At 40.9% G+C, this 20257-nt stretch overlaps 1 protein-coding gene and 1 long non-coding RNA gene across 5 annotated transcripts; one reads left to right on the top strand and one right to left on the bottom strand.

Moving 5' to 3' along the window:
• Positions 1 to 662: 662 nt before the first annotated feature.
• On the top strand, positions 663 to 19311 carry IFT22 (intraflagellar transport 22). 4 transcript variants are annotated; one of them, XR_003997003.1, is made up of 8 exons: positions 663 to 780; positions 1080 to 1159; positions 1292 to 1381; positions 3258 to 3460; positions 4921 to 5088; positions 9145 to 9314; positions 10250 to 10318; positions 18749 to 19311. XR_003997003.1 is itself a non-coding variant. In XM_030537046.1 (6 exons), the coding sequence occupies exons 1-5, from the start codon at positions 742 to 744 to the stop codon at positions 5067 to 5069; spliced, it is 561 nt and encodes a 186-aa protein (XP_030392906.1). In that variant the 5' UTR covers positions 663 to 741; the 3' UTR covers positions 5070 to 5088; positions 9145 to 10210. The 4 variants fall into 4 exon arrangements, 2 of the variants coding, with proteins under 2 accessions (XP_030392906.1, XP_030392905.1); XR_003997004.1 differs by lacking the exon at positions 10250 to 10318; XM_030537046.1 differs by lacking the exons at positions 10250 to 10318; positions 18749 to 19311 and having other exon boundaries at positions 9145 to 10210.
• LOC115636671 lies at positions 1682 to 15191 on the bottom strand. Its single transcript, XR_003997005.1, has 3 exons — positions 15181 to 15191; positions 5460 to 5462; positions 1682 to 1767 (listed from the first exon to the last, which is right to left on the bottom strand). It is a non-coding gene; the product is annotated as an uncharacterized LOC115636671 (long non-coding RNA).
• Positions 19312 to 20257: the final 946 nt, after the last annotated feature.

The following is a 20257-nucleotide window of genomic DNA, read 5'->3' as shown; positions in this document are numbered from 1 at the left end:
ACTAATGAGCCATCTTTTCAGACTCTGTAACAAGAGACTACCTCTATAAAGCCAGGAAAATGTTGAATAACCTTGTAAAGAAAGATGGCCAATTTCCTGACCTCATCATAAGGCCTGCTCTAGACACAACGTGCACCAAAAGAAGGGTACAGGCTGTAATTCACAACCTTTTATTGGGCTGGTGCATACCCATGGGGACACTTCCAGATGAAAACATTTCAATTTTTGCTTTAGTTGTTTTTTTAAACAACAAAGCCAAACCTGAAACTAAATCAAAACGGGATATGTTTTATTCCCAGCTAAGCGTGCCCAGCACAGAAAACTGCAGAACTAACAACACAGCCCAGTGAACTGCACCCCAGGGCCTTGTTGCAGTGCAAGTTTCTGGGCAAAGCTGCCCTGGGACACTAATAACTAGAGCATGAACTAAGGAGATGGGGGGAGGGCAGCTGAACACAAGGAAAGGAGGCTCAGAGGCAGAGAAAGAGGCTGGAATGAGATAAGTGCAGGGAGGCTGCAGAAAGGGAGGAAGGAGAACCTAGGTGAGGGGTCACGTGGAGCAGGGAGCTTCCTGCAGCACGTGACCCTGCGGGCCGTGCTCCGCTCCAATCGCCGCGCGGCTTCCTTGCGCCCTTGACAACGAGGCCGCGTTGCTAGGGCGCCGCCCGGCAGCTGCGCCGTTTGGCTCGGGGCTGGCTGGCAGGAGGGTCCGGGGCTGCGCCCGTCGGGGGAGCGCGCGGGATGCTGAAGGCCAAGATCCTGTTCGTGGGCCCCAGTGAGGTGAGTGCGAGGCCCCGGGGAGCCTCCTCGATCCCGAACTGGGGCTCCAGAGTCTTGTGTGTGTGTGTGTGTGTGTGTCTCCCCCTCCCCCGTCAACATGAACAGCCCAGCTGGGAGCCCATAAAGTTCTGGATCCAAGCCCACAAAGAGCCGGTGGGCCCCACCTCTGTGGACATAGAAGTAGCCCCCCCCCCCAAACAGCGCAGGTCATGCTCCAAACTGGGATATGCAGCCTTCCCCCCGCGCCCTGCTGCAGACTGTTTTATTAACACCAGTGCCTTTTGCTCCCATTTCTACAGTCTGGAAAATCCGTCTTGGCAAACTTTCTGTCCGAGAGCACAGAAGGCATTAGCAGCTACGTCCCCACTCAGGGAGTGAGGTGAGTGAAGCCACGCACCGTGCTTACTGAAAGGAGATCCTTACAAAGGGCTCCCCCAGGGGATGGCCTGCTCTTTCCAGGATGGCCTTGTTGTAGAATCTGATCATACCCTAAATCCACTTCTGTTTTTAGGATCCTGGAATATGAGAAACCAAATACGAATGGCAACAGTAAAGGGGCAGGGTGTCGATTTGAGCTGTGGGATTGTGGCGGTGATCAAAAGTAAGTGGGTTTTAGTGTTCTTGACACTTCACATTATTTTAACAAGGTGGGTGAGGTAATATAATTTATTGGACTAACTTCTGTTGGTGAGACAAGCTTTTGAGCTTACACAGAGCTGTTCTTCACCCACCTTGTCTCCCTAATATCATAAGAACAGCCAAACTAGGTCAGACCAAAGGTCCATCTAGCCCAGTATCCTGTCTTCCAACAGTGGCCAATGCCAGGTGCCCCAGAGGGAATGAACAGAACCGGTGATCATTAAGTGATCCATTCCCTGTCGCTGTCTCCCAGCTTCATTGATGGACCTATCCTCCATGAATTTATCTAGTTCTTTTTTGAACCCTGTTTTAGTCTTGGCCTACACAACATCCGCTGGCAAAGAGTTCCTCAAATTGACTGTGTGTTGTGTGAATAAATACTTCCTTTTGTTTGTTTTAAACTTGCTGCCTATTAATTTCTTTTGGTGACCTCTGGTTCTTGTATTATGAGAAGGAATAAATAACACTTCCTTATTTACTTTCTCCCACCGATATAGCATCCGCCTTTCACTGAGGTAGAGTAATTACATAGACAGGAGAGCAATGTAATGTCATAATGTGTCTAAATCAGATATCATAATGGCAGTGGTGCCAATTTCGTGTGGTAGTGAAGACGAACCTTGAGACAAGGTCACTCCCTGTCTCTTAAAGTACTAAAATAGTTGGACAGCATCAACTTAAAAATGACACTTTTTTCTCTGAAGTCTCTTTTACTCACCACTGAGTAACTGAAAGAGGTTAGAGAGAAAATGATATTTTTCAGTTTACTTGCTTTCTGCATTTGACAACTCTTAGATTAAGTCCTTTGTGGGAGTAGCTTTGTACATATTTCTGCAGAGCTAAGTACAGTTGAGCCCCAGTCTTGATTGGGACTCACATGTGCTAATAAAATTGTTTTAAGTCAGTCTGTTTGCCCTGTTGTGGTGGAGGAAGTGTGAGGGAGTAGGTTCACAACACCAGGGAATATGAAACATTTTAAAAAATGGAAAACTTGGTTGTAAAACCACAAATTGTCTGGGGGATTCAAGGGCAGGTATAGACTCTGAAACTACTTCCAACTCACTTTTTGAACTGTTAGCAGATCAAGTTGGTGGTGATCTTTGAGAACTTAGCAGGCGCTACTCTTAAGAGCTCAGCAGGAGTTCTAGGTGCACAAGGAATATGGGATTGGGACCTAGATGATTTGGGGGACCCTAATCCCTTAAACTGATCCACCTGGCCAGACACTATACTTGTTGAAGTCAATGGGGCTCTGTGTGAGTGGAAGAGTCATGTCTAAGCTGATCAATTTGTAGGACTGGGACCACTCCACAAGTCAGCTCTTTAGGAGAAGGATTTAAACACATCTTTCACCAAATGTTAAATTGTGCAGTAGAACAAATTTAGCGATTTAAGAAGGTTTTAACCATCTGAGCAGTGAGATTCTGGAACAGCCTTCCTGCAGAAGTTGGAGGGGAGAAACAACTTAATTAGTTTTAAGAGAGCTGGACAAATTTATGATGTGGTTTCTTGTGATGGGTTACTGTGTCGGTGCTAGGTGAGGTGGATTGCCTGTGATATACAGGTGGCCAGACTTGATGATTTAGTGTTCTCTTCTGGCATCTGACTCTGACTAAATTAGGAGGTTTATTGGTGTTTGTCTAGAACAAAAATGTGTTTGAAGTTTGCCATGTTGACTGCAAGGTTCCTAATTTTACAGGGAAAAACACTGAAGCATCTGTGTTTGAGGAGAAACAAAATACAAAAACTATGTGGAGTTTTAAGTAACTATTAAGTGTTAACAGTTGCCATTTTTGGGTCTACCAACCTTACCATTTTAAATCTACCTGCTTTTCAAGGTTTGAAACTTGCTGGCCAGCTCTGATGAAAGACTCCCATGGTGTTGTAATAGTCTTCAACCCAGAACTGCCCAGTCACCTGAAGGAAATTGAAATGTGGTACTCCTGCTTTGTGCAGCAACAGCAGTTACTAGATAGCCAGTGTCTCCTAATTGCACACCACAAACCAGGCAGTGCCTGGGACACAGAAAACCTGTCCTTGGGTAAGAAAATGAAACGGAGGTTTTTAATTATCTGCTTAACTTTCAAAGCTGGTGACTCTTTATGACTTTCTGCATTTCTATAATTTCTTCTGTCTGAGGATTTCAAAGTGTAACCATGAATTAATTAAATCTCAGAATGTAGCTGGTAGATAGGTAAATATATCCCCTTTTCAGGATGGGAAAACAGGGTTATTCAGAGAGTCTATGGCTGAGCCAAGAATAGATCTCCTGATAGCAAGTCCTAAACAACACTTCATCACTTGCATGAGGGTTTCTTACTTTAATATGATCCCTCTGTAGTTTTGTCTATTTAGCAACCATTTGTTGAGGCATTTTAAATCACCATTTTATAAACACCCCAGGAGTAGCTCAATGAAATAAAGGATTATCTTCCTTGTGCAAAGGTGTCTAAAAACTCAATGTTACATGCATTTAAATTGAAGCCATCTAGTCCAGACAAGAGTAAACTGCTATGTCACTAGTGAAGATGGAAACAAAGATGGATTTAAAAAGTTAGGGACCTCATGCACTTTTCAGTTATATTGTATTACACCAGTATAATTGACTTCAGTGGCAGTGTTGTGACATACACCAGTGTAAGTAAGAAGAAACTCAGTCCCCAGATCTTTTTGGAAGAAGCTGACTGCATCCGTGAGACAGATATTCTGTCAAAAGGGCCTGTTTTAATTTGGCTTTCAACAGGAGTTTCAAAGAAGCCATCTAGAAATGGTTACCATGAAGAAATATGGAGGAAAACATATTTCAGAAAATGACATCTAAATAAAAGACGATAGAACTAGACAGTATCAGAACTTGTAAGGAGAGGCTGTAAGTGTGTACTGCACAGTAAAAACTAAAAAGCAATTCTGGAAAGTGATGCGTGTGTCCATAATAAAAAAACATATAGAATAATCAGATTGGAAAGGTAAAGCTTCAAGAACTATTCGCACATTACAGCAGATTAAACCTCCATTAACCTATACTATACACTTTGTGTTTACTTGCCCCTGATTGCTGAATTTGATAGTGCATAAGCGATTTTTAATTTGAATAGTTGAATCACAATGGGTAGATCTACTTGTTCCAAACATTTTTAAGATTTAAATGTAAAAATATGTTATAATTTCAAAGTGATTAAATAATATCTTAAATGGATTGATTACAATTCCTGCATATTGGCTGGATTTCACTTTGTGTCTAAATATGTGATTGCAAAATATATCCTTTCAGTTTTTCAGAAGATTTATCCATCGATGAACTTAGTTCATTGCATTACTGATGATGCATCACTTTTTAAAGATTACATGTTATGTTGGACAGCAGTATCTTAATGCATCTGGATTTCCAAATGCTTTGTGTAGCATAAACAGTCCTATGAACTCAAGAAAACTGTAAATACATTTGTATTAAAATGAATATAGTAACCTTTATTTTTTAATTTTTTTTATGCAACTTCAAAGCTTCACCTCTGAACAGACTGAAACTAATACACTCCAGCCTGGAAGAAGATCCTGAGGATGTCCGCATGGAATTTGTGAAATACTTCAAAAGCATTATCAACTTGCTAAATGAGAGCAGAGACAGGGAGGAGATGTCAATTATTACCTAATCCTGGGGGAAATACTGAAGTAAGAGAGATACAGTACTTCTTTCATTATGGAATCTGCCCAATCCAGGAAACAGGAATTAATCTGCATCTCTGGCAAATGACAGTCCACAAACATTTAATGAGTTTATTTTCCCAAAAGGAAATAGATGCACAATTTAAGACTCATTATGAGAACCCACTACTTACTTCTGATGAACTGCTATCCCAAAGAGTTGCCTGTAAGTCTAGGAATTTGGGTAACTTTAGCTGCCTCCTGGCAGTAGATGAAGAGAACAAGAATATATTTTCTAATAAAACATTGATCTGGATCTAACTGTATTTAATCATAATTTTTGGTGCAGTGATTAAGGGAGTGGTCACTGTTTTTTTTTAATTCACTCATTTTAAAACATTCTTATTCTTTTCTATAAGGAGCTTTTAAAAAAAAGCCCCAGCCTGCACATAAAGTTTATGAATCTGTGAAGCACTTGCATGATGTGTCAGTGTCAGCTGTGTTATTACATGGATAAGACATGCTTTTGGAAAGGAAATCATTGGAAAGTAGTGGGAACAGGGATCTGTGAAGTAGTTCACTTGTGGAATCTGTATTTAGTGTCCCCTACCTTTTTTCTCCAACATGGGAAGCAAATATAATTTTATAGATTTGTATTCTGGTAAGATAACAAAAATTGCAGTTTTTTTCCTGACAAGTCTTTCTATCCAGTTCCAAAAAACTAAGATATTGCTGGTGACAGTGCTAAGTCTAGTTGTAGGAGTGGGAAGGGGGTGTGCAGAGAGGACGTTGCAGGCAGTGCAGCAGTTGGAGGAGCCAAATGCCAATCACCACCATTTGAGCTTTTTGATTGGCCGGGCCCGGGAGCCAATTAAAAAAAAAAAAGAAACTACAAGCTTCTTTAAAAACCCTAACAAGCCCAAAAAAATAGCCAATACGCAACACACAAGTTTTACGCTGAGTTGGCAAGCCCAATTTCTGCTTATTTTGAGCGACTTTGGTATCTCATCCAGTAGCTCATATTGCTCAAATCCAGGGGCTACGAAATGCAAAGATTATTGTATTGTCTTGCCAAGGGAAAGATATTTATCCAATGTATATTATTTTCCCTTTGAGAATTTACTGTTTGATTTGTTTTGCTTGCATTGTCCCCTTTCCATTCAGTGCATTTGTTGTGATAAACAGCCCTCTATTTATTAGCAACTTATAGATGCTGGCATGCTGCAGACTGAAAACTTTTTTTTGTTTTTTAAAGTGTGTATCTTGTTTTGAAAAGGAAAGCTAAGAAGGGATTGTCACCCTCATTGAACTCCACCATTTCAATTGCCTTACTCCTAGTCAAATGAATTGGCAAGTTATAACGTATTTCAGACGAACTGTCCAAAACCAGAATGCTCTGGTTAGTTAAGTGATATTACCACAGAGATACATAGCAAAGGAAGAGAGAAAAGAGACAAACAAACATATAGGCAATAACTTTTCAGAAGAGACTTTTAAAAAGAAGAATTAGTGTCATAGCATGGAACAGGAACTGCAGAAAACAGAGGCTTTATCTACATTGTCTTTAGTGTGTCCCATGGTTGCAGCTCTAACTTCTTTTGCCACCTCTGCTTTTTAAAATTCATTGCTTATGAGAGCTGTATCTTATTGTGCATACATCACTATTTCTACAAGAAATGTTGTCTGCTTCGTGCTATTATTCTGGTTTTTTTTCCAGTTTGTCTGAATTGTAGGTACATTAAAAATACAACAGCCCTTCAACCCACTCACAAACAGAATATTTAAAATGTTAACTTATGTATACACCTGTTGATGATTGGTATGATATTGTAATCTTGTCATTCTATTAAAAGACCTCCGAATGCGCTGGCTTTGAGCTAAGAAAAGAGTCTTATTTAAACAGAAATTGTGGAGATACTGCAGTCTGTTACCATCTGCCAGTGAAGAATTAGTCACTTTAACAGCCTAGTGATTGTTTTTTGTTATTCAACAACATAGAAATGATTTCCAAGGATTTATTCCTGGATATCAGAAAGATTTTTTTACCTATAAATGAGATTTTTTTCACCTATGCACTGGGATCCCAAGGAAGTGGTGTACCTGGCATTGCTTTGGACGTTTAAAACTAGATTGGACAAAGCATTAGCACAGGGATATGGTAGGGAACAGTGCAGTCTTATTCAAAGGAATTTTCACTGTTGGGGAGGAACTGTTCAATTTTAAGGCTCCAGGTTTGGACACAATAGGAGGGACCAAGTCTGTGGCTGTCTACTTCAGTCTAGGGATTTAAGACATTTTCAATCTCCAGTCCAAGCCCTTCAATAATAATAATACATGTTTTGCTCACTTACCTCTTATGAGGTGGTTTTGGCACACACAGCATATTAAGCAACTTGCTGTTCCTGTGATGAAGACCAGAGCTATAAGCATTGTGATCCAGATGTATGGCTCCCATGATGGCATGGTTCTTATTTGCAACAAGAGAGTAACAGAAAGGCACCAAAAATACATTGGAACCCCACAAAAACAAAATGCAGTTTACTTTTCAAGCCCTGTATTTTGGGGACCAGTTGACATTAAATGTTTTAGTGGTGAGAGTGAGAGCTGCCAAGTTATGTTCCTTGTCCTGCTACTGACTCACTACGTGACATTGTACAAATCACCTAGACATTGAACAAGTCACCATTTTCAAAGTGACTGCTAATTTTGGATTCCTCATTAGTTGTGGGCTCAACCTGAAACACACAGGGCCTGGTTTTCAGAGGGACTGAGTAGCAACTTTACTTGTAGTTAGCAGGAGCTACAGATATTCAATGTCTCTTAAACATCAGCCTTAGATGTCTCAAGTTGGGTGTCCCAAAATCAAAGCATTCAAGGCTGGAGACCATTTGTGAAAATGTAGGCCTTCACTTCTCTATGGCTTGGTTTTCTCATGTGATTAAGAGTATCTACTTCACTAGGGAGTTTAGGGGATTACTTAATGTGTGGGAAGCAGGGCAGTTGTCAATCCAGGTGCATATTTCTTATATTGATTCAGCTATTTCTGTTCACTTAGGCCAAGATTTTCAAAAGTAGCTAGTGATTTGGGGATTTAAGGTGGGGACACACCTTAAAGCAAGGGTAGGCAACCTATGGCATGCGTGCTGAAGTCGGCACGCGAGCTGATTTTCAGTGGTACTCACTGCCCGGGTCCTGGCCACCAGCCTGGGGGGCTCTGCATTTTAATTTAATTTTAAATGAAGCTTCTTAAACATTTTTAAAACCTTATTTACTTTACATACAACAATCATTTAGTTATATATTATAGATTTATAGAAAGAGACCTTCTAAAAACATTAAAATGTATTACTGGCACGGGAAATCTTAAATTAGAGTGAATAAATGAAGACTCGGCACACCACTTCTGAAAGGTTGCCAACCCCTGCCTTAGAGGTTAGAAATTGCTGAGAATCTACTCTGAAAAAAATCAGACCCCTTTAAGGTGTCCCAAGTCTGGGATTTAAGATTTTAAGGCTAGATAATTGAGTATCTGATTTATGTGTGTGGACACCAGATTTGTGTACACAAAATAGGTATTTGCACACACAAAGCTGAGCACATGCAACTTCATATGCTCAGCTTTGAAAACCTAGCTTTGGAAATTTAACTAACTTGGAGATCCATTTAAATTGACACTCTTCAAAAGTAACAGTATCTGGAAACATCTTCACCCTTCTTCTAATAGCCTGGCTTTGTACATGTGCAAATACCTGATTTGCATGTGCATTTAAGTTAGGTAGACATAAATGTAAGTGCATTTTACTAGAATGACCAGATTTTCAAAGTGAAACACCAGAACACAGATCATACCAATCACAGAGAGGATAATTTTGAGTGGGAGCAGGGGCTAAGCAATGCTGCTAAGTTTCTTGATTCTGTGTTGAGGGGGTGAGGTAGGTTGAGGTCTCTTTTAGAATGGGAGGCAAAAGAACGGGGGCACTGGGACCGGCCCTCACAAGAGGGGCATTCCTAGTTTTCAGGGACACATGATATTTTTAACACATGAAAATGTGGCCCCTAATTTCTTTTCTTGATTGCACTTAGGTGTTTTCAGTAAAGATGGGCCTGAACCAGAACATCAGTTCCAAGCCTCTTTGAACTTTGGGAAATTCTAATCCAGATCCAAAAGTTACAACTGGAGTCCAACGCCAGTAGTTAGGTTCTACTTACTCCATGAAAGCAGATAAATTCCATCAACTCAGCACAGCAAAAAGGTAATGTGAACTCTCTCAAGTATGCCTCACATTTAATAGAGCATTGTTAGAGGACAGGTAAGGAATTTGGCTTGCATAAATCCCAGCCAGGAGCATAAAACAAAATCCTCCGTTTTGCTGAGTTCAACTGTCCCTTCCATATTTAGGGAAATAGTTCAATTGCCCCTTCCATATTTCGAGAAATTAAAAGCCTTTTTTTTTTACAAATTTTGTGACATCCATCCGAGGATTCTGAGAGTTTATTCAGAGGGAGTAAAAGACACAGATACACCCTCCATTGCTATGTTACTGTTCCATGAGTTCCAGACAAAGAATGTATTATGGTTTGGCAGTAACCATCTATTTCCAGAACCCTGGAACTGAATTGTTCTTTAGTCATTAAGATAAAATTTTGTATCTACAAGCACTGATAGTTAAGTTCATCTTTGCAACATGAGGCTGGAAATCTTGTAGACTGCCACTTAGGCCCCAAAGAAACCAGACAGTGGAGTTACACTGTTGTAAAACCACCAACAGCGAGAGGAGAATCAAACCCTAGCAAGTCGTGAACTCTGCACCAGTCACTATTCAAATGAGTGTTGCCCAGTCTTTAGGGCAAACACTAATACTAGGGAAAGTTAACAATCCATCACTGTATCTGTAGTAATAAATATGAAAGATAAAATAATTATATGTCGTATAGAAAAAACTGCTGAGGTGTAAAAATCATGTGTGTCTTTTTGGGGATGTGTGATAACAGAGGAGGGGATCAATTGTGGCTCCTAAAGACACAAAGATCCTTAAATTCTATCTTAAGCTGAGGTAATGAGGCTGGTACGAAAAAAAGAAAGCTCTTAGGAGGCCCTTCTTCTCCTTTGCAGATCATTAAAAGCAATATTAAATCAAAACACCATCAGGTTTCCATAGAACATGTGCTCTGAATTTTTTTCCCCAAGGGTTGCATGGAAATTTTGCTGCAAAGAGTGCTGACACTTTCACAATCCAACGGGACACTTCAATTCCAGGTACAACTCTGTTGACTTCAGTGGTGTACACCAGGGATGTATTTGGTTAAGTTAGTGTGAAGCTGAGTTCTGGACCTTTAATTCTTTTGTTTCATGTCACATTTGGGAGTCAGTACGGATATTTCTTGCAGTATTATTGTATCCACGCATCTCTGATCGCCTGGAACTTCACAGTTCATGCTATGCTGCACACTACAGAAACAGTAAGGATAGAAGCCAAATCCTGCTATTCCATAATCACAGCTCCTCACGGAGAATCTCCATTCCCTATTAACTTAGGTGGCCTATGACACAAAATAGAAGAGTTCTGATTCCAGCCATTAAAGGGTACACAGACACTCTAGCCCAGGGGTCTCAAACTCAAATGACCACGAGGGCCACATGAGAACTAGTGCATTGACCTGAGGGCCGCATCACTGACACACACCCCTCGCTGCCCCCATCCCCATCCCCACTCCACTCCTTCCATGAGGCCCTGCCCCGGCCCCATCTCTTCTCCACCTCCTTCCCTGAGCACGCAGCTCCCTGCTCCTCCCCACTCCCTCCTGGAAAGTGCTAAGTGCCACCAACAGCTGTTTGGCGGCTTGGTGGCGGGAAGCATCTGGAGGTAGACAGAAAGAAAAAGAGTAATATAGTAATACAGTAGTATAGTATTAAAATGTAGTAGGCTATTAAAAGTCAAACAATTAACGTTTTTATTAACTTCTTTAACTGTAATGTGAAAAGTCAGTGCTAATTTTGACAGTCATTTCATTTTTGGCCACTTAGCTGGCAGCGTTTTGCATCAACCAGAGCATCAATATTAGGTTGGATATCCTGAGACAAAACCAATCTTAGTGTTGTTTTCAAATGTTCATCAGTGAGCCTTGACCTTAACACTGTTCACATATATATGTACTTCCAAACGTTGCCATTATCCTTGGGGAAGCAGAGAATAACATGGGAAATCTTTCTCATGAAAGAAACCTGTAGAATTCTGGAATTCCAACATGTGTATACTTCTGCTTCAAAATGGTGTCATACCATGTCAGACCAATGGTGGTCTTCAATAATCCAACCACACCAACATTTTCAGAGCACGTTGATGACGCACCATCTGTAGCCAAAGATACGAGTTTGTTCCATGGCAGTGCAGCTTTTTCAATGCACTTTTCCAGTCCTTGGAATATATCATGTCCTGTTGTGGTACCCTTCAGTGGCATTAAGTCTAGCATTTCTTCAGTTATATTCAAATTGCAATCCACACCTTTAATGAACACTGCACACTGGATTGCATTTGCCTTTTTCACAGCCACATCACATTGATGGTTCATAGTCAAAGATTTTTTGGATGGCATGTATCTCCATGAGACCCACCTACTCTAAACCTTTGTGTGTAGTTTGTAGGGGGAAAGTGAGCAGCAAACTAAGAACAAATGGGTTTGTATCCTTCCATGAGCTTAGTTAAAAAAAAAATAGTTCCTATTGCTGTTAACTCAGTGAGAATAATATTAATACTTCAGTGTAGTCAAGGAACTTCCCACTTGCGTTTCCTGTGCAGATCATCGCAATACCTCAATGTATATATTTAAATGTTCAGACCATATGTTGAGAACATACATTTATTTTGAAAGTTTTCTTTACTTTGCAATTCTTTCCTCAGATTCACAGGGAGTTTATGTATGTAAAGGCTTTTCCACAGCACTCATTGCCGTTTTATTTGAGTGACACCCTGTGAATTAGGGAAATGTTACCTTGTTTACAGGGTGGGGAAACTGAGGCATGGAGCTTTTGTTAAGTGACATGCCCAAGGTCATACAGGAAGTCAGTGTCAAAGCTGAAAAAGCTGACCCAAATTTCCTTATTCCCATGCTAATGCCTTAACCACAGGATCATCCTTCTTCTTAGCTGTCTTGATTCTTTGTGATCCTGCTGTACCTTCTGGACACAGTTTCTCCAGCAATACTGATTACCCATGTTCTCCCTCTCAGAACCTAAGTCTTCCATCATCAGAGTGAGCTCTAGGAGACTTTGGATGCACCTCTCCAAGCACTTTCAGCTTTAATGGATTCCTTTTTCTTCCACCACCCTGAATACTGATGCTGAGTGCCTCCAAGATGCCCCAGGCCAGTGTTTTCAATTCAGCCCCATAGATTTCAAAGTGATTATATATTTTTCCAACCCAAACAATTTCTAAGCTCCTACCTGGTTTGCATCTATCCTGCCAACCATGCCAATGTGTATAACTGGTAAACATGACCTCTTCAGCACAGAGCATGTTTCCCAAAAAGTCATTTACAAAATCATTGCCCTATCGCTCATATAAAATTGTAGGCACACAGTTTCCCTTCCTGCTACTGTGTATTCTTATCCTGGGTGGGACTGGTTTAGTGCTTTTTGTCTAAGGTTTGAAATACCTAAAATCCTTGGTTTGAATCAGAGCAGAATTGATTCAGCCCATTGCCTTCTAGAGCAGATATAACTAGTTTGGTGTAGTTTATTTTATTAAGTACGTGCTACATGACCAGTCTTGCCAACTAACAGCCAGTATCTAATCTCTTTTTCTTGGGTAAAGTCAAATCCTGATCTCAGCTACACAATGCCACAGATTCCACCCTGGGTATGGAACTCAAGCTATGTTTGTTTTGCCTCATACCATAGCTATACTGTACTATCTGTTTCTCCATTGCTGAAATGGGGGATCCATTGGAGATGTGACTGGGGAAAACTGTGTGTGGCATAAATCCACAATTGCCCCTCTTCAGCTGTGTTTGGCGTAGCAGTGTCACAAATGAGGATCTGGTCCACAGACTTAATATAACTGATATATCTGAAGGGGAAGGTCTATATGCACAATTCAGACAATTTAACCAAGTTCCACAGGAGATTAAAGGTTTCCTACATTTTCAGTGCTCTCACCACTACATCTGGGTACTGCAGCCACAGGGCACAGCATTCCTTAGCAATAATCAAAGAGCTGTATTCTGCTTTGCAAGTCCATTGTAAAGAGAATAAGAAGGAACACACGCGTAAACATTCCTGGGAATGCTGAACACAACAAAGAGAAGAGCTGTCTTTGATTACAGCCTTTATAATTTATGCCAGCCCATCATATGTCTGGTTCTAGGCAGAATATGTTTGTGCTATTTTAGTTTGAACATTGTGCTGAAGTAGAATACTCTGTTTGTCTTTGATTAATAATAACCTCATTGGTTATCCACAAAGCATTTATGTTCTGTATCCAACTAGCATTTTACCAGCGCTTTGCATATCTGTTGGCAACAGGAAGGTGTATCCTCTCAGACACCTGTTCGGGTTTACTTCTCTGCAGAGGCTCCCCAAACCTATTTCACTATCTTTTTTGGGGGGGGGGTCCTTTCCGTAGATTTTTGCCCTTTTCTCAATGTCATGCATTCTGAGTTCTCCTGTAACTTCCTTCTTCTCACCCAATCATAAACATATTGCAGAACTCTGTGCAAACTCTTCTTCCTATTCTTTTCCTTTCTTGAGGGTTGGTTTTGTTCAATATCTTCTTTAATGATCTGGAGGATGTCATGGATTGCACACTCAGCAAGTTTGCAGATGACATTAAACTGAGATGAGTGGTAGATACACTGGAGGGTAGGGATGGGATACCGAGGGACCTAGACAAATTATAGGATTGGGCCAAAAGAAATCTGATGAGGTTCAACAAGGAGAAGTGCGGAGTGCTGCACTTAGTACGGAAGAATCCCATTCACTGCTATGGACTAGGGACTGAGTGACTAGGCAGCAGTTCTGCAGAAAAAGACCTAGGGGTTATGGTGGACGAGAACCTGGATGTGAGTCAACAGTGTGCCCTTGTTGCCAAGAAGGCAAACGGCATTTTGGGCTGTATAAGTAGGAGCATTGCCAGCAGATCAAGGGACGTGATCATTCCCCTCTATTTGGCATTGGTGAGGTCTCATCTGGAGTACTGTGTCCAGTTTTGGGCCCCACACTACAAGAAGGATGTGGAAAAATTGGAAAGAATCCACCAGAGGGCAACAGAAATGATTAGGGGGCTGGAGCACATGACTTATGAGGAGAGGCTGAGGGAACTGGGATTATTTAATCTGCAGAAGAGAAGAATGAGGGGGGATTTGATAGCTGCTTTCAACTACCTGAAAGGGGGTTCCAAAGAGGATGGATCTAGACTGTTCTCAGTGGTACCTGATGACAGAACAAGGAGTAATTGTCTCAAGTTGCAGTGGGGGAGGTTTAAATTGGATATTAGGAAAAACTTTTTCACTAGGAGGGTGGTGAATCACTGGAATGGGTTACCTAGGGAGGTGGTGGAATCTCCTTCCTTAGAGGTTTTTAAGGTCAGGCTTGACAAAGCCCTGGCTAGGATGATTTAGTTGCGGATTGGTCCTGCTTTGAGCAGGGGGTTGGACTAGATGACCTCCTGAGGTCCCTTCCATCTCTGATATTCTATTCTATGAAACCGAGAGCCACATCCTTGGGTCCAGCCAAGCTATGTTTGATTCAGGGCCTGAGGGGGTGAACAAGGTGGTTTCAAGTCAATTTGCACTCCCCCATTTTCCCAGATGCCCACTTAGGGCAGCTTTCCAGACTTGTGCTGCTCCCACAATGCAAAGGGAATGGACCAGAGGCCAAGGATCTGGACCTTTCTTTACAACATTACTTCTTTTAATTATCAAGACTACTTTCTACATGACTTCAAAACCACACTTCTTTTTGCCGCACGTCTCCCCTTGTTTTCTCTCTGCAGTGGGAGTAAGGACCTTCTCCCACACTGTCACTTCCATTGAGAACAAACTCCCTGCCTCTTGGTGTCTAGTTGGTTCCTTGATTCTTTGAAAACGCCATCTTATGATGCAACTCTTTCCCCAGTCTATGACTTTTAGACCTCCTTCTCATAAAAACCAGTCTATCCTTACTCCCTGCACCTCCAAATTGTCTCAATGTTCAGTAATGCTTACTGAAATGTGGTCACTTTGTCATTCTTCACTCCCACCTTGTCTTATCTACAAGTGTTATCTCTAAATATATTGTAGCTTACATATCTTGCATCTTCAGGGGATATCTTGGCTGTAACTTTGCTGTGAAATGCAATGAGACACTTTAGTATAAATGCTATGTAGCAATAAATCATGCCTCTGATATTTTCTGTAGTTACTCTGCTTAGACACTTGAGGGTACTCTTTGCATTTCATTCCAGCTAAATTACTTTTAAAGTAAGAATTCTCCTCTATGAGAACTATACAGATTCCACCAGGGTAAGATACAGTTACACGTCTAAGTTTCTAAGTCCTGTGGGAAGAGCATGTTTTGACTAGTCAGCATGTGGCTGATTCTGCAGTGAGAGAGGCTCTGCTAAGTTACAACAAATGCTGAAGAAAGTGTTGTCACTGCACAGTACGTGAAAATTCCCTAGGTAGTGGTTTTCATGTTTCTCCTGAAATATTTTATTTGCTAACTGTTTGTTTATCAATCTTCTCCATAGTAACGAGCAGTGGAGGTGGCATATAAATGGGCTGAGTGAAATTAAGTCTGCATGTAAATATAGGACAGATTGCAATACGTCTGTAGAGAAGATCTGACAGAGGCTACAACATGTACTGTGAAATCTTTCTTGGTGTCAGTGGAGAAACAGTGCTTCTTAGTGTTGCACAAAGTCAAGAGTGTCCCAGTTTTAAACATTTCCTGCGTGCTCTGATGTTATATAAAATCTGAGTCATTTTAATCTTTGTACTTGGTAGCCGAGTATTAATTTTACAAGGTATGTTTGCTTTTGTGCATTTTTCAAGGGAGGTTTGAAGCTATTTGAAGCTGTAATAAATAAGCAAAGAGGGGAAAGATGATTTTATAGAAAAAATACAGGACTGGGAGTCAAGAGATCTGGATTCTGTTTCCATCTCTGCCACTGACTTTCTGTGTAACTTTGGGCAACTCACTTTAACTCTCTCTGTGCCTCGGTTTCCCAATCTGTAAAACTGAAATAATACTTGCCTCACAGGGAGTATTAGGGGGGTTTAAGTCCAATTATGTTTGTGAAGCTCTTCCTCGGATGGAAGGTGCTACTGAAGTACAAGATATTTTGTTTGAGTGTGTCTGAGAGACGTAGGCACAGAGAACAGCTCCAGGAAAATAAAGAGGTAGTTAGACAAACCTTAGGATTACTCAGGAAAGGCTCTTGTGGAAGGTGCCTTCTGAGGCTCCGCACATCTGCCCTGCTCCTGTTGAAGCCCGGTGCCCCAGCAGGTGCCTCCTGCAGGGCTGAAGCCGCAAGACCCCCTCTCCCCACTGGGCAGAAGCTCCTAACCGCTCCATGCTGCTGTGTGGCTGAAACCCCGAGCTTCCCTCACTCAGTGAATAATGGGAGGAGGGGGGAACCTAGGGGGCTCCACGAGCCGCACTTTAACTATAAAAGAGCCACATGCAGCTTGCGAGCCATGGTTTGACTACCCCTGGCTTAAGCTATCCCTTGTCAGTTGTGGAAGGGACGCAGTGGGAGTTACCATTGCGTGGATTAACAAAAAACTATCAAAACAAAAACAAAAGCCTTCATAGTCTTAAAATGAAAGTCTAGCGTCTACACAGTTTAATACAACACACTTGGGACACCAGATTTCATGGTGCTTGCAATAATCCCTCTTCCTCTTGACAATTGGGCATTGTTAGCACTAGAACTAACAGGATATCTGATCTGCGTGTGCCTCATAGGGAGATTAGATCTGAAAATTTGCCACAAATAAAGGGCCTGATCCAGTAATCCTTACATGAGTAATCTCACTGATATTAATAGACTGTTCACTTGAACAAGGGCTATAGCACTGGGTCCAGAACAAGATCCACTAGGGTGACCAGATGTCCCGATTTTATAGGTATAGTCCCGATATTGGGGGCTTTCTCTTTTATAGTCACCTATTACCCCTCACCCCTCCATCCTGATTTTTACACATGCTATCTGGTCACCCTAAGTTACATTGGAGAAATGAATGCACTGAAAACTTCAGCTAATACGATCTATTGTTTTGAAAGATACTACTGCACGTAATATCCAATTTACTCAGAGTGTCTCTGATTGCAAAATACCCATCTTGTATGCATCCTCAAAATTTAACCCACTGCCATTAACTTCAATGATCACTTTTTTTTTTTTAATGAGAGGATGTATATAACGGTCAGAGGGGACTATTCGGGAGTTGGAAGTCTGAAGTTCTGTTATTTACTCTGTGTCTAATTCAGTATACCTACCCTGAGTAGGTCATTTTGCCTTGCTCTGTGCCTCAGTTTCCCAACCTTTAAACTGAGGAAGATAAATACATACCTATATTAGAGGGGTACTGTTATTTTTGAGTCTCTTAAAAGTTAAGATTCTAACTAAATGTTGCTGTACGAGGTTATCCGAAAGTGTATGTTATTAATGTGTACTTTGTTATGGGCCCATTATGAGTTTCTGATTCTGTGGTTATTTTGCAACAAGAAAAATTGTTTAGGTACATGGTACATCAGAGTGTCCAATGAAGTAACCCCATGGGAACTAAAAGAGCTTTAGAATCTTAATATGCAGAGATTTCAAATGAGATCATAAATATGAGCGTATCTAGATTTGGAGCCAGTGCAAGCAGCCTAGATTTTTGCCTGCCAAATGTCATTTTTGGCTTCATCTGCTTTCCATATATTCAAATAATTGTACACATGGAACCCTTTAAACAATAAGGAGGAAATAACATAATTTTTCAATTGCTCTTGAAAATGATTTTAACTACATAAAATATTCTAGGGTTCTCTAAGAAGTTACAGTTGCAAGTAATATAAGTGTTCAATACTGAATTCCTAACATTTTTGCCAGAAAGAGTTGATGATTTGGGAATTTTAACCAATCCCTGCATGGCAGAGACAACCTTAGAGCAATCTGTATTCCCAAATAACATTTTGTGTAGAAGAGAGCGTTAAGGCCCAATCCTGCAAACACTCACATATGTTACTCAGATGACTAAATTTTTGCAGGATTCAGTCCTCATGTTGTAAATAGGCCATTAATTTACCACATTATTAGAACATTGTAGTTATTGAGGAAACAAATGTTTGAAAGTCAGGTAATTCTGAATTATGGTTAAAAAAATGAAATTTGAAAGGTAAAATATTGACTAGTTCAGATCTAAGATCTAAAGTCTAGAAATATTCAGTAAAGGTACTAGCACCAACTTCTGTGCTGTTCCTTTCCTAAGTCTCTTGTGTCCTCTCCTTCTGGACATGAGAGAACTCCATTGACTGCTACTTGACAGAATTTAAGCTGCTGAGTGCCTTCTTTGAATGCTCCCTTTGGCTTCATTTCGAGTTGAGGATGTGTAGTTCCTCCTCCGTGATGCCTTGTCCCCTATATGTTCGGGTTATAAGTCTTTTCTTTGTTTCATGTGTGTAAAGATAAAACATGACAGCATCTCTTCTATTCGTGGTTAGTCCAGTGAAAGAGATTATCACCTGGATCTTCACAAGTTACACATGAAATCATCTGGGATGCATGAGATGACACTCTTTGGATTTGTTCATCTGGTCATTCTCAAGGAAGGACCTCAACTCTGGAATTTACTTCCCCCTTGGTGCAACAGAATCCAAGTTTGTTGACCCTGCAGGCAGATTGCAAAATGTGTCTCGTAACTCAGCCTTTCTCTGAGATGGGATGAACTAAACTGTGGGTGTTCCTTTATCAAAGGGGCAGGAACTGTCATTGACTCCTATGTTTTTACAGTGCCTAGCATAATAGAATCCAACTTGATTGTGCCTTATAGGCACTACGACTTTAAAAATGTTAAATGATAATAAATACTGGCTTTGGGAGCTCTTTTTGATGTGAGTTTTCATGCTATGTGTAGGCTAGATTCTCAGCTGACATACTCAGCCTATCTGCATTGAAATCAGTGAAGCTACATTAATTTAAACTAGTTAGGGACTTCACCTTGTATGTCTGGATGACTACTCTAGTTTGTGTACCCAGCACGTCTATGATGAGTGCCCTGTACCTATCAAAGAATAAAGAAATAAAAATATTAAAAAATTATTCTGCTTTTTATTGATGCTTTCATTTCTTTATAGAGCCAAAAGAAAATCCCACTTCTCTGTCTTAGAGCTTGTCTACTTTGGAAATGCTACAGTGGCACAGTTGCAGCACTGCAGTATAGACATTATCTACATGTAGATAATCCACTCCCCGAAGAGGTGATAGCTAGGTCGATGGAAGAATTCTTCCATCAACCTAGCACTGTCTACACTGAGAGTTAAGTCGGCTTAACTGCATTGCTCAGGGGTGCGGATTTTTCACACCCCTGAAAGACATAGCTGTGTGAATGACTTTTCTAAATTCCTTTCCTTCCTTCCCTCCAATCTGAGCCTCACCTGTAGACATCCACAGGGACTATACACTTTGGTTTAGCTTAGCTAGTCACTGGATATGACTATTGTTTCACCAAGAGCTACAAACTAATACTTCTGGTTAGTTCAAATTTCAGGCTGGGAGGGTCTGAGGTGTTAGCCTCATCTCTAATCTGTACTAATTTACAGAGTTCACTTTTTCAAGTCAACCATTTCTTCATTTATCCTGTGTCTACTGCATGTTCTGTGGATGCTGAAATATCAATGTTAGGCTCTGAAGCTAAACAGGTTTGTCAAAACTGCAGTTTCTGCCATGAAAATCTGCCAGACAGTGATTAATTCTGTGGGAAGCTTCATCTTATCTTCTTGAGTGGTGGAAATAGTCAGTGACCTCCTGCAGCAATCTGATCGGTTCATTAATATTGGCAGTGTTGTCCAGAACTAAAAGTGTAGGATTGGGCCTCAGGACTCAAGCTCTACTCCTGGTTCTGCCATTGAATCACTCTGGGCCTGTTTTCATGTCTTCAGCCTGCTATTAATATTTACCTACCTCACAGAGCTCTTGTAAGACTAAGCCGATTCATGTTTGTAAAACCCTTT

This window comes from Gopherus evgoodei, chromosome 17 (genome assembly GCF_007399415.2).
Source record: "Gopherus evgoodei ecotype Sinaloan lineage chromosome 17, rGopEvg1_v1.p, whole genome shotgun sequence".
Taxonomy (NCBI): Eukaryota; Metazoa; Chordata; order Testudines; family Testudinidae; genus Gopherus; species Gopherus evgoodei.
Note: the sequence above shows the minus strand (reverse complement) of the source record. Positions and strands in the feature narration are given on the sequence as shown.